This window comes from Anas acuta, chromosome 5 (genome assembly GCF_963932015.1).
Source record: "Anas acuta chromosome 5, bAnaAcu1.1, whole genome shotgun sequence".
Classification (NCBI taxonomy): domain Eukaryota; kingdom Metazoa; phylum Chordata; class Aves; order Anseriformes; family Anatidae; genus Anas; species Anas acuta.
This window is the reverse complement of record NC_088983.1, coordinates 27,954,441-27,966,467: the sequence shown is the minus strand read 5'-3', so window position 1 is coordinate 27,966,467 and position 12,027 is coordinate 27,954,441. Positions and strand designations below refer to the sequence as shown.

The window sequence follows — 12,027 nt, the reverse complement described above, 5'->3', positions numbered from 1 at the left end:
ACCCAAGGACAGTCTGCTCTGTTGGTCTACCCAGCACAGCAGATGTTCACCTCCTCCCCACCACAACCCTACCATGGGCTGGTTCCAAGAGGTTACTGAAATCATTGGAAGTTCCAGTTATTTACTGGGGTGGGGTGGGGGTATTAAAGCCCAGAGTTGTTTGAATTATTTGAATCTCAGGACTATATCAGTCCCCATGCTTAGCCAGAGTGACCTCCAGCTATGTATTTCTCCTTGCAACATAAGAGCGTTAATAAATCCAGCAGAGATACTCAATTTGAGCTTGCAAAGGCATACAACTTCACCAGAACAACAAATAGCTAAGAGAATAGTTTCCCAGGTTAAACACAGATACCCAACTCCCTAGAAGCATCAGGAAAATCAGAAAACAAGCACACACTCCTGCTGTGCTCCTTCCAGCCCAAAGCCAGGCATTTGCCCAAGAAGCAAGGCTCCAGCTGTTACTGCATTTTATCTTCCAACTTGCCCAAAGTTTAGCTGGCAGAAATAACCCAAGTGTCCCTCCAAAGCAGCGCCAGGAGTTGGTTGTGCAGAGCAAGGTCACAGCCCACCTACCTGGTTAAGGAGTTCTCCAGGCGTGTTATTGCTCTGTGGCATCATCTATCAACACCTTCTTGTACTGGCCATGGCCTGTTGCAACAAATTTGTACTTCTTGCCAGAAGGAGTGGACTGGACAGGAGAGAAAGAAGTAGCCAGAGTCAGCAGCTTTCTCCCTCAAATAACCAAGGCTAGAGGAACATGACAGCTGTCTGTAATCCCAGAGGGCTTAGGGATCCTGGTGCTCTGCAGGGTTTGTTTCACCCATGGCAAGAGCCATTTCCATTCCCTGCACACTTGCAGCAGTACAGATCCAGGAACAGACAATGTACTTTCATCTTCTCCCAGGCTGGATTGGATGGTCTCCGTTTGAACAGCAGCTGCTTGCTGGATTTAATAGCCATTCCCACAGAGGTACCAGTAGGCACAAAATCCCAGATCCATCTACAAGCATTGACACTACTTTAGGCCTAACTTCAGATGTTTTTCTTTACTCTCAGGACTAAAAAACATAACAAGGGCTAAGTAATTCGTGTTTGCAGTTCAATTTTAGCTTAGAAAGCTTGGGCTACCAGCCCATTGTCTGAGAAGAACAAACCATTCAGAAGACCCTTCGGTATTGCTGGTTATGTGGATTTGCTCGTTATTGTGGATTTTTGCCCACATTTTTGCTAGGACTGGAGCTATAAGAGCTCTTCCTAACAGGGACCTCATGCATGCAATAGCACTGATAGTTACAGGCAGCCCTTGTCTCTATATGTCGCTGTCTTCTCAGTGCTTCCAACCCAGTTAAGAGCCCTTTCCCTGTTGTGAAAAGGGAAGGACTCCTGCCCTCACACAGGCACCAACTTACCTTGATATTGGTCTCAGGTTTGGTACTGCCCTTCTGTTCCCAAAGGCTTCTTTTGCTCACGATGTCCCCAGCCACGATATCCTGAGAAGATGAGGTTCTCATTACCCTCCACCACCAGTGGTGCTGGACGTGCCTCCATTCACATCTCCTCCAGGCCCACGCATCTGACCTCCTTTTACAGCTACAATATCACATTGTCTGACCTACAGCAGCTGCAGCTAAAACTCAAGACTATGAAAACTTCTTCCTATTCCCTGTACATCCTGTGTTTTCCTCTCTCTCACTGTCTCCAACAAGAGCCTGGACCAGAGATCCCAGATGTTTATTTTCTTAGGTTTGTTAACTATTTAAGACATGTTAACATCAAGGCTTCTTTGGGCGGAAGGAATTTTACTCATATAAACACAGGCTTGCAACCCATGTGTTACAGAATCACCCTTGCTCACAACAACCAAGAAGTAAGGTTAAGAGCAATCCATAATACCCATTGCATTTTCCAAATTCACAAGATTTATCATCAAGGTGATAAACCCAATATTGCTCTTAACTGGAGCTGAGCCCTATCTCCTGCAGGGTAGACGTATGGTTTCCCTACCAGTGAATTTACCCCTATTTCAAAGCACAGGTTCAACCAGCAACACAGAGGCTTTCCTAGCTGCACCACTGAGGAACAATTTGCCTTACCTTACAGGCTGGGGTCTTCACAGCAGACTGAGCTGCAACCTCCCCAGTCTCCCAGAGGCTTTTCGTGCTGGCCACCATCATGCTGGTGGTGGGAAGGTCGAGAGAGGGCTGTCGGACAGGCTTTGGAGCCTTTGTGGATGTCTAGAAGAGATATGGAAAGAGATCACCATTGGGGAACTTAACAGCTCTGAGCATGTGTTTTTTTTTTAGTTCCTGTAATTGGAGGTGCTCGGGGATGAGAGGCTTTAAAAAGAAGCGTTGGTGGTTCCTGCTGCAGGCTCTCACTCCATAATCAGTGAATACAAGGAAACAAGGATAGGGCAGCTCACTAAAGAAACCTTCATGCTCTGGCAGGAGACAGAGACAGGAGAAACAGCTGCTCCCATCCAAGGGGAGATGTCTCAGGTGCCACCTCCCAGAAGGTGAGGTGGAGACATGGTAGGAGCACTACACCCTGCACAGGGGCTCCTTGTAGGCCAGGGACAGAGAGAGCACAGCACCTCACCTCAATGGCTTGCGTGTACTGCTCCAGCCTGTCATCGATCTTCGACACGGGCAGGGGAGGCTGGCTCTTCTTGATGCTGTTGCTGGGGAGAGGAGAAGAGGAATGAGGTGATGCCCTGGTGCCTCAGGTCAGCCTGCTCCTGCCCACCCCTGCAGCAGGGCCCTCCGGCACCCCCCCAGGTGGGGCAGGAACCTGCTTCACCCTGAGCCTCTCACAACCCTGGAAGTACCTTTTCTTTATCGAGCGGTTCAGGGACTCAGTTCTGTCTGTGATCTGAAGTGGGAGAGAAGAGACAGGTGTTAACATTTCTCTATGGGCCTCAGGTGGATGTAGGTCACCTTGGCTGACCGCATTTCAGCCATTCCTCTTCCCTGCTCCTTCCCCCAGATTTGGGGCATTCAGTCCCACATTCTCAGATGCTCAGAAACAGCAAGCACCCCTTCTCCTTACTTCCTCTTCTCAAGGAGGGTTATCTTTCTCAGGCACTTGGTTTCCTTGCCAGGAAAGAGTGGCAAGTACAGAAAGAGGGAGGAAAACTGCAGTTATCGCCAGCCACTGCTGCAGAAGAGGAGCCAAGCACCAGAGCAGCACAGCCATGAGTGGCACTGGCTCATCCATACCAGAGAAGCACACAGACAGGGCAGTTCAGCACGTGGAGCCACCTGCAAGAAAACCCTTCGGGTCAGACCATCAGGGAAGAGAGCTTCGCACAAGAGCCTCCTGTGCAAGAACACTTTGACCAAGACAGGAAGGCAAGCAAACACTTCAGACATGGAATAAAGGAAAAGACTAAAGTGTTGCTAAACCCCCCAGCTCTTTCGTGCCAGAAAACAAGAATGGAGACAATCACTTTCAAGTCAAAGGGTAGATCTTACAGCAAGGAGCAGCAAGCAAATAACAAGAAGCCTCCCCCTGTACACTGCTGCCTGGGCTGCAGGAAACATCACCTACCAAGGCAGCTAGTAAAAAGCAGCATTAAGCGATTGCTTCAAAGATACTAGTGCTAAATTTTAACTAACCAGAAGACATTATCACAGGAAGGACGTGCTTAACACCCATGCTGAAGAGCTCAAGGTCCATTAGAGAACAGTACAGCCACCAACAAATAGCACAACCCTTGCTAATAGAAATGTACCAGAGTCACCCTGCAGGGTCCCAGCACAGCAGCATGACAAATATCCCAGCAGCTCCTTCTGGGCAGGCTGTCTGCCTGCCACCAGCTTGCTTTTTGGCTCAGTGCTGGAGGAACTGAAGCTTGCCTCCAGGCTATGGCTTCAAAGATTGTCCTGTCCATCCCTCTGGGACACTGGTAGGCAAGGTGACACCTCATGGGGCTCAACAGCACCTAGATGGACACCCAGATTCCCTGCCCATGTCTCATCTTCTTGACCACAAGTATTTATCAACAGGAAAAACCTGGCTAATCCTGCAGGAGAAGAGCTGTACAGGTGCAAATCATCAATAGGTCAAAGCCAAGCACCAACTTAAACACAGAGGGACCTAGGAACAGGCTGCAGGTGACAGGAGATCTCAATGACAAATGAGGGGAGCCTTGTTTCCATCTAAACTATTTGCAGACCATCTCCCTCTGCCCATTAGGGCAATTTCTTGCAGCAAGAGCCGTGCATTTTTCTAGTTCCAAGCACTTTCTGAAGGCCAGAAGAAACCTCACTTGCCAACCTCAAAATTCAGCTCACTAGCAGCCTGTGGCTAAATGGTGCTGGTACAAGGCTTCTACCTTGCTCCCACACACCCAACTTTCTCTCTCTGAGCCCCAAATACCCCATTATACTGCACCCCAACATCCAGCTGTCCCAGATTTGTCCCCAGCCACCACCAGCCACTGCTCACGGGGGAGCTCCCACCCCACTCAGCATCTCTGCTGAGCAACCCTATGACAAAACACATTCTTAGTGGTCAATCTATGCAATTCTTAGAATTCACATAAAACCCTGCTAGCTGGGGTGTAAAGATCCTCCTTCCTTTGGAAAGATCCCAAGCTCTTATTTTTCCCCCCAAACAGCTTCACTTTCAGCTTTGTGTACTGGTGAGCTCTGACATCACCAATATAGAAAACAGCAACTAGATTTCTAAACCTTTCCTTGGGCTAATCCTAGCAACAGCAGTTAAGCTCAGGTCAGGAAGCTGCGTGTGTTTGGGGGTTGCAACAAGAGGACTTTCAGCACGTAACAGGCACTGAAGCGTTTCTCACATTCCCCCACTGGTCCCACTCCTGGTATCCTCTTAGGCCACCCCCAGCCCACTTCTCAAACCTGAGATTATCACATGGCCTGCACCGAAACCCACCTTTCCTCTTTTTTTGTTATTTTTATTTGATTTTAAAAGGCTTCTCTGTAAACAGCGAGAATCTGATGATTGTAGATGATGAAATCTTCCTCTTGCTGCTATTTACTGTTGCAAGAGGAAGTGCTCGTACAATCCTCCCTGCCCAGGAAACATTGACTAAGAAGCAAACAGCACAGGTCTGAATGCCAAACAGAAAAGCAAGGATAACACCAACAGCAGGTTAATAGGCTACCCAGGCTCCTCACCACTTTCCTAAGAGCAATAATCAGCAAGCCCAGGGCTTAGAGAGACAAAAAGCCAATTGCTACAGAAACCACTTATCTGTGTCTATTGTATGTAAAAGCACACGCACCGAACTGAGGATTTCTGCTAAAAGCAACACAAGCCAGGAGATCAATTTGAGTGGCATTAGAAATGGAAGTTTCACAAGAGCATCAATTCACACAGATGTGAGTGGGGCAAGGCGTTTCAGAGATCAGGAATCCCAGATAGCTTTTAAGAGTTAACTTCAGAAAGGTTAAGCAATATTTTCTATTTTATTGTAAGATAGGGAAATTCCAGTGCTTCAATGTTTCAAGTTTCATTTCTCAGGGAAATTTTATTTTCTGATTAAGTTCACGTATCATCTTTAACCAAAGCATAAAGCAGACCTCCTTATTTGTTTTACTCCATTCCCTGGCATCCTCAGTGAAGACTTAGATTCACAGCAATCGGCAAAGCATACACAGGCAGGCACAGTTAGTTACAGCCTGCAACAGCACAAGCAGACAAAGCAGGAGGTCAACAACCAAAGATGAGGGAAACAGTCAGTGAATTGCCCCAACCCATAGCAGAATTCACACTCTGTTTTGCCATAAGCCCTGGGACATTTTTCTTGTCACTAGGTGCCAGAGGGGTCCCCAAACACAGACCTTGGTGGAGCACACTGCGGTGTGGTCAGAGCACAGCTCCTCCTCCTCCAGGCTGGTGGGGCTTGGGGCCTTCTGGCGTTTTTCTGGTGCTTCTTCCTCTTCATTTCTCCTTCTCTTCTTTTCCTGAGTGCAGAAAATAAGCAAGCCAGGAAGCGAGCTGGTCAAAATGCTTAGAATACAGAAAATATGATTTTTTTCCCACCCCCCTGTCTCCCAGGCTTCCTGCCTTACACTAAATGAATACTCTGACACAGAAACCGTGTTAACATTATCTCATTCTGGAACATCCAGGAAGAAGCTTGTGTGCATTTGAAAAGAATAAATAAATTCAGAGGACTTTTACAGGTTCAAGGTTCCAGGATGACGTGAAAAGGGGCCCTTGCATCAGTTAAGGGTTTCTTACTACTACTGAGATAAGAAAACAGGAGTTTCTCATTTCAGGCTATCAAGAGGGAAAGCATCTGCCTTTATTCTAAATGGCAATTCTCAGACCCCAGGAAAAAACTAGGCAAAGGCAGCACCACCCCCACATTGTGCCAGGCCAGCACCACCTACACGGGCTGGCACAGGAGCAAGGCCTGGCACAGGCTGCCCAGAGGCTGCCCAGTTTCCCTCCTTGTGGATCTCCAAAGCCACCTGGACGTGGCCCTGGGCATCCTGCTGGAGCAGGGCTGGGACCAGACAGACCCACATGTCCCTTCTTCCCACCTCAACCATCCCATCAGAGCCCAGCTCCTCCTGATCTCACCTCTTGCTCGACTCTCTCCTCCTCATGCTGCTCTTGGACATGTTCTTCCTCCTGGCACAGCCTCTCTTCCTCCCCAATAGCCACATTCTCCTCCTGGGTCTCCTCCGGGCTTTCCCGGTCCAGCTGGATCTGCTCCAGTTTGGCCTCTGCTTCCCTCACACCGCTGTCCTCTTCCCCATACGACTGCCGCGGGGACCTAGGGGCAGGGGGAGAGGTCAAAGAAGCAAAGAGTTGTTACAAGCCTACAGACAACATCAGGCGCCTTCACAGGCAGCGGTAAGTCTGTGTCAGTCCCAAACCTCAGATTTACCCACCCAAATAACTGACACCTCTACTCATGTCCATAAGGAGAGCCCAGCAAACCAAAGCAGTCCCAAAGCAACCAGGGATTTTAAAAAATAAATAAAAATAATAAATAAAACAATAAATCACAGCTGTTTCACGTGAGGATTCCTACAGCTCTCAGGGGCTGCAGAGAAGAGACCCAGCAGTGTTTGAGCAACCCATTTTGCCAAAGCAGAGCAGCCCACGCTGAGTGCACAGAGCCAGCAGGAGCACTTAACCCCTGAGCCCTCACAGACGCATGCCAAGGTGCTATTGCCATCTTATGGCCCCGGGCTGGAGGCCAGCTTTCTCCTCCCACCTCTTTCTTAGAAAATTGCCTGGGTTGCAGGCTAGAGAGCTGGCTAGCAGGCTGCTGCCAGAGCCCAGGGTGATTCACTGCTCCTGCCTGGCTGGCCAGCAGCTCCAGCTCGGCTTTTCCACCCACCTCCCTGCAGCTGGGAAGGCAGCTCACAGGACAGCCACCTTCCAGCCCTCCTCGCTGACCCCTCTGGAAAAAAGGCTGATGCATACGCTGGCTCGCTACTGATCATCCTCCCACGACTGTGCGGTCACCACCAACAAACAGGCTCTGAAGGTTTTGCAGCCCAGGCAACAAGTTTCTTTTAACCGAGATGCATCAGCCAACAACAGCTCCAGCTGAAGTGCAAGCTCATTTTAAGAATTTTATGCCACTAGATACAACACCACATACTGGATGCTTCTTACACAGAGCAGTTTTGTACGGGAGGCAGTAAACCCGACCCCACTGCATCACAGCAGAGGGGCATCCAGCTCCCACCTTCCTGTATGGCTGGCTGGGGCACAGATCTCCCTTGCAAAGTGGGAAATCTGACCCCAAAAGAAACTATGGGGTTGCATGAGCCCTCAGGGGACACACAAGCTGTTTAGCTCCATCCACCAGAGAGAAACCATCTCCCCTCCCTTGTCTGAAGATCAGAGCATAGCTCTTCTTCAGATGGAAGAAACAGGACTTGCTCCATGTCCAGTTAAGTAAAAAAAAAAAAAAAAAAAAAAAAAAATTTAGGAAACCCCACAGCACTACTCAGCATAGGGAATTCTGGCCAGGCACACCTCCTACCTTCACTTGCACTCCAAGCCTGTCCTCAGGCAAGGCAGATGGGCCAGGAGGAAGGACAAAGCAGCTGACCAGACTTTATAGGGCACAGCCACCAGCTGGGAAGCCCACCTTTCACAGAGACCCCCTTCAGCCAATAGCAGCAGCCTCTCCCTAGGGACAAGCTCTTTACAAGGGGGGGGGATTAATAGGGAGGGGAGAGTGCAGAAAAGCAGCTGGGGCTGATTTCTGATTGCTCCCCCAGCTGTGATCATCAGCTCTGCTGGGAGGTGCTCCTGGGGCTGCAAAGGGGAAGGTGCAGCTTGCAGTGTTTGGGTAAAAGAAGAGGCCACGTATTTGTGCAGCAGTAAATATTAATATTATGCTTTTTTTTTTTTTTTTCAATCCCATGGGCAAAGAAGGGGTTGTGTCATCGTGGGACAAAGTTCCCCATAAAACCACGCTGCTTGGACAGCTGAGTCACAGAGTTCACGTGCAGGTACACGGTGTCCAGGGCAGGAGTTAATCAGGAGCACTGCTCAGCTCAGCTAGGGGAGAGGGATGAAAGATGGATCTGGCCCTTGGCTCTTGGGCAGGGACACAAGCGTCCATCTGGGCTCTGTTTTCCACCACTGAGAGAGGAGTCAAGCATGAGGTGGGCTGAGGCCACAACACCCACTAGGCTGACATGAGACAGGAAGCAGCGATAACATAGAGCAGCTTTTTTAGGCTGCCTGCATTATGTTAGGGGCTGTTTCAGCCCCTGCAGCAGCTCAGGTGGCTTAGATCCGCTGTTGTCACTCCTCCAAGCCCAGGCGTCCTGGCCGGCTGCCATTGCTCGGAGCGCAAAGCTGAAGCCAAACATCCCCAAAGCCTCGGGCAGCCCCGTGTCCCTTCCACCCGTGTAGCCCAAATTGCAGGCAGAGAGCATCCGTCCCCATCCCACCAATGCTCCAGCCTCCCGTCGTGGCATGCAGGGCAGGACCTGGCCTTGGTCACCTCATCCTGGGGACACTGGTGGCTCCAGCTCTGCCCTACTCACCTCTGTTTGCGCTGCTCGAGCTTCTGGGACCAGTCGCTGAACCCCTCATCCTCCTCCAGCTCTGAGGGCCCGGAGGGCTTAAAGTCATAGCTGAAACATAGCAAGGAGGAAAATTAGGATGAAAGTGACACAAAAGACCCGGCCGGCTCAGCGTGTCCAGCAGAAGCACCCTGCTGCCTGCCCAGTTTCTGGGACAGGTGAGCAGAAGTAAGAGGCACAGCAAAATGAAAAAAATCCATGTTTTTCTTCTGCACCGGAGCTCATTTGGACCAGAGGTGTTTCAGGTGTGGCTCCTGCTTGCCTTGTGCCTGCATGCAGCTCCCAGCAAAAGGAACCAGCAGGAGCCAGCCCGAGCAGAGCACGGCATTAGGAGGGCAGGAAAACTGTGTTTGGGCACAGGCTCAAGTCCTGGGCTGATCCTCACGTTTCTATAGAGCTTTGAAGCAGTCAAATGTGCTTCCGAGATGCTGGCTCCCCATCTGTGAAATACCAGTGCTGGTCCTGCCCCATCTGAAAGTGGCATATGGAAAAAAAAAATGGAAATAAAGGGTGAGGATGAATGCTGCAGGCGTGGCTTTGAAGCTGGGGCCCTGCCTTGCTGCACACCCAAATATCTACATGGGCATTCCTCATGCTGATGTTTCGGGGATGGGCAGGAGACCACAGCCCAGCCTCGCTCCATCTCACATCTTCCCCAGCCCTTCTCTGCTGGCTGCAGTTCAAGCCATCAGCGCGCTCAGCAGCCCCCAATGGGCCAGGCTGAAGTCCAACTGCACCAAAAGCCGCTTTGCTCAGAGGGAATGGCTCTGTGTGCTGGAGGGGAAAACCACCCCCATCCTTCCTAAATAGGAAAGGAGAGAGGAGGAAACACGTCCATCCTGCAGCCCGCTGCCCTCTGGCCCAGGGAGCGAGTTCCCAGGCTGTGATGACAGCCCTCTGCTAGCACACTGCCCTGGCCCACGGACAGACAGACAGACAGATGGAGCAGCAGCCCTCTGGGGTCGTGGGCATTGATGGGGTTTTCCTATTTCTTTCCTTGCATTCACAACAAGAACTGCCAGCCAGGTGGGGCTGCAGGGTGGGTGCCCACATAGCAAGCATCAGCTGGAGGAGGTGGCTTCACGGGACACAGGGTGGTCACATCCCCTAGGAATGGCAAATAGGGTGTGGAGCCCACGGATTAATCTAAAATTCACAGATTCAAAACACAAACTAAACACGAATGAGCCTTTTTAATTTTCCTTTGTCCTTCTGGGCTCTTAAGAGGTGTCAGGAGATGCTCAGCCTTCTCCATAACATCAGTGGCTTGAAGGTCTCCAAAAAAAAACCATGTACCCTCACCAGGCTCACCCGGGAGGGGCACCCAAAACTGCTGCTCAGCCCCAGCAGTTTGCTGGTTATTTCCTTTTATTTTATTTTTAATGGGGGAAGGGAAGAGAGCAGCGATGCAGATAGGGTGAGTGCCGGTGCGGGAAGCTCCAGGGGAAGGAGGGGACGGTGTTTACATGGGAGAGAGCGCAGATTGCCAGCAGGCTGACCCCGGCTGCCTGAGCGAGCCCAGGTGGCTGTCAGCAGCTGCAGAAGGAACCAGGGGACGACCAGAGAAGCAGCAGCACCCTTCCCACTGACACCAAAGGTACACGTGTGGCTAAGGCAGGCACCCGGGCACTCAAATTCAGGCACTGCCAGTGCTTTGTGTCTGAGGCCGCTCGCAGCACCCCCCAGTACATCCGAGCATCTTATCAGCTGCTTCAAAGACCTCCACAAACTGTTTTCCAGCCCCTGTGTGAAAGGGGCAAGAAGGGGGGGAGAGTGAATAATTATTATTACTTTCCAGATATGCTGCTTGCTTTTAGGACAGATCACAGTGGTTTTCTCTGCAGAACATCACTGGGTGCATTGCCATAAAAAGATTTTGAAGCATCTTTACAACAACAACGACAAAAGTCCTGAATATTTTGCAAAATACCTGAGGAAAAAAATGAAACAACAAATCTTTTCATGGGAAAAAAAATGCTTTTTTGCTGGTTTCCTAGTAAAATGAAGCTGTTGATTCTCTCTGGCGGGTGCTCCGTGATCACAAACCCTGCCCTCTTGCAGATGCTCTCCCACTGCCAGTGCAGCATCCTCGATGGAAGAGCAGGGAGCCCGGCCAGGGGAGGCCCTCGCCCTCAGCCCATGAGCTAAACAATCCTTGTTTAACCTGGGCTAAATCCCCCCAGACCTGCTCAGGAGCCCCTCCACCCCACGAACCGCCTCAAACAACAGATGCCTGATCCGTGGCTGGAGGGTTTTGCTGCCGGGATGTATGTATGGGGGTATTTCTTACTGGTTTTCCTGCGCTGAGCCTGCGCTCTCCGAGCAGGAGCCGGTGCCGTTGAAGCCTTCCTCTGCCTGGGACCTCAGCTGCTTCTCCCGCTCCCGCCGCCGCCGCTCTCTGGCTGCTTCCTCCTCGTCTTCCACGCTCCACTGTGCCGTCAGCCTTGCCAAAACAGAGGGAAACCCATCTCAGTGCCACTGCGAGGGCTTGAACATACTGGTGATAACCCCCCGAGCTGCTCGGACACCCCTCCCTGCGGGCCGGGTGCTCCACTGGGTGAGTGCTCCCAGCATGGCTGTGACGGTGTCCATCCCACTGCAGCCTTTGTGCTCCTTTTCCAAGGAGAGCAATTCCAGGAGCACGCCAGACCCTTTGTAGGAAAGGACTGGTGCCTGGGACAGACTGGTGCGCAAGGTTATGGGAGGCACAGGAAGAGACAGCATCGTCCCTATGGGCAGCAGCCTTGGTGTGGGGCACTGCAAAACGCTGCCTGCGAGGGGCAGCTCTGTGCCAGGGCACCTGCTGCTGATGCTGCTCACTCCATCCCACTCACCCAGGTCCACAGCAGACTGGGAGGGCTATTTCCCTGTGTCTGCAAGCCCGCTCGCCAAGATGCTCCTGTGCAGGGCGTGCATATGGCAGCAAGGACAGAGATCTGCAGCCTCCTGCCTGGCGTGGGCACACCTGGGGGCTGCTCTC

General features: G+C 51.2%; 1 protein-coding gene across 2 annotated transcripts in view; it reads right to left on the bottom strand.

Moving 5' to 3' along the window:
- The window catches only part of LSP1 (lymphocyte specific protein 1), a 39,944-nt gene that overhangs the window by 9,486 nt on the left and 18,431 nt on the right, over positions 1–12,027 (bottom strand). For both annotated transcript variants that reach the window (XM_068683424.1, XM_068683425.1), the window contains exons 2-10: positions 11,338–11,490; positions 9,009–9,098; positions 6,568–6,763; positions 5,820–5,942; positions 2,831–2,874; positions 2,602–2,683; positions 2,097–2,237; positions 1,413–1,493; positions 577–691 (exon numbers count right to left, since the gene is read on the bottom strand). In XM_068683424.1, coding sequence (XP_068539525.1) covers positions 602–691; positions 1,413–1,493; positions 2,097–2,237; positions 2,602–2,683; positions 2,831–2,874; positions 5,820–5,942; positions 6,568–6,763; positions 9,009–9,098; positions 11,338–11,490 — 1,000 coding nt within the window. In that variant the 3' untranslated portion in view covers positions 577–601. The remainder of the gene's footprint in view (positions 1–576; positions 692–1,412; positions 1,494–2,096; positions 2,238–2,601; positions 2,684–2,830; positions 2,875–5,819; positions 5,943–6,567; positions 6,764–9,008; positions 9,099–11,337; positions 11,491–12,027) is intronic.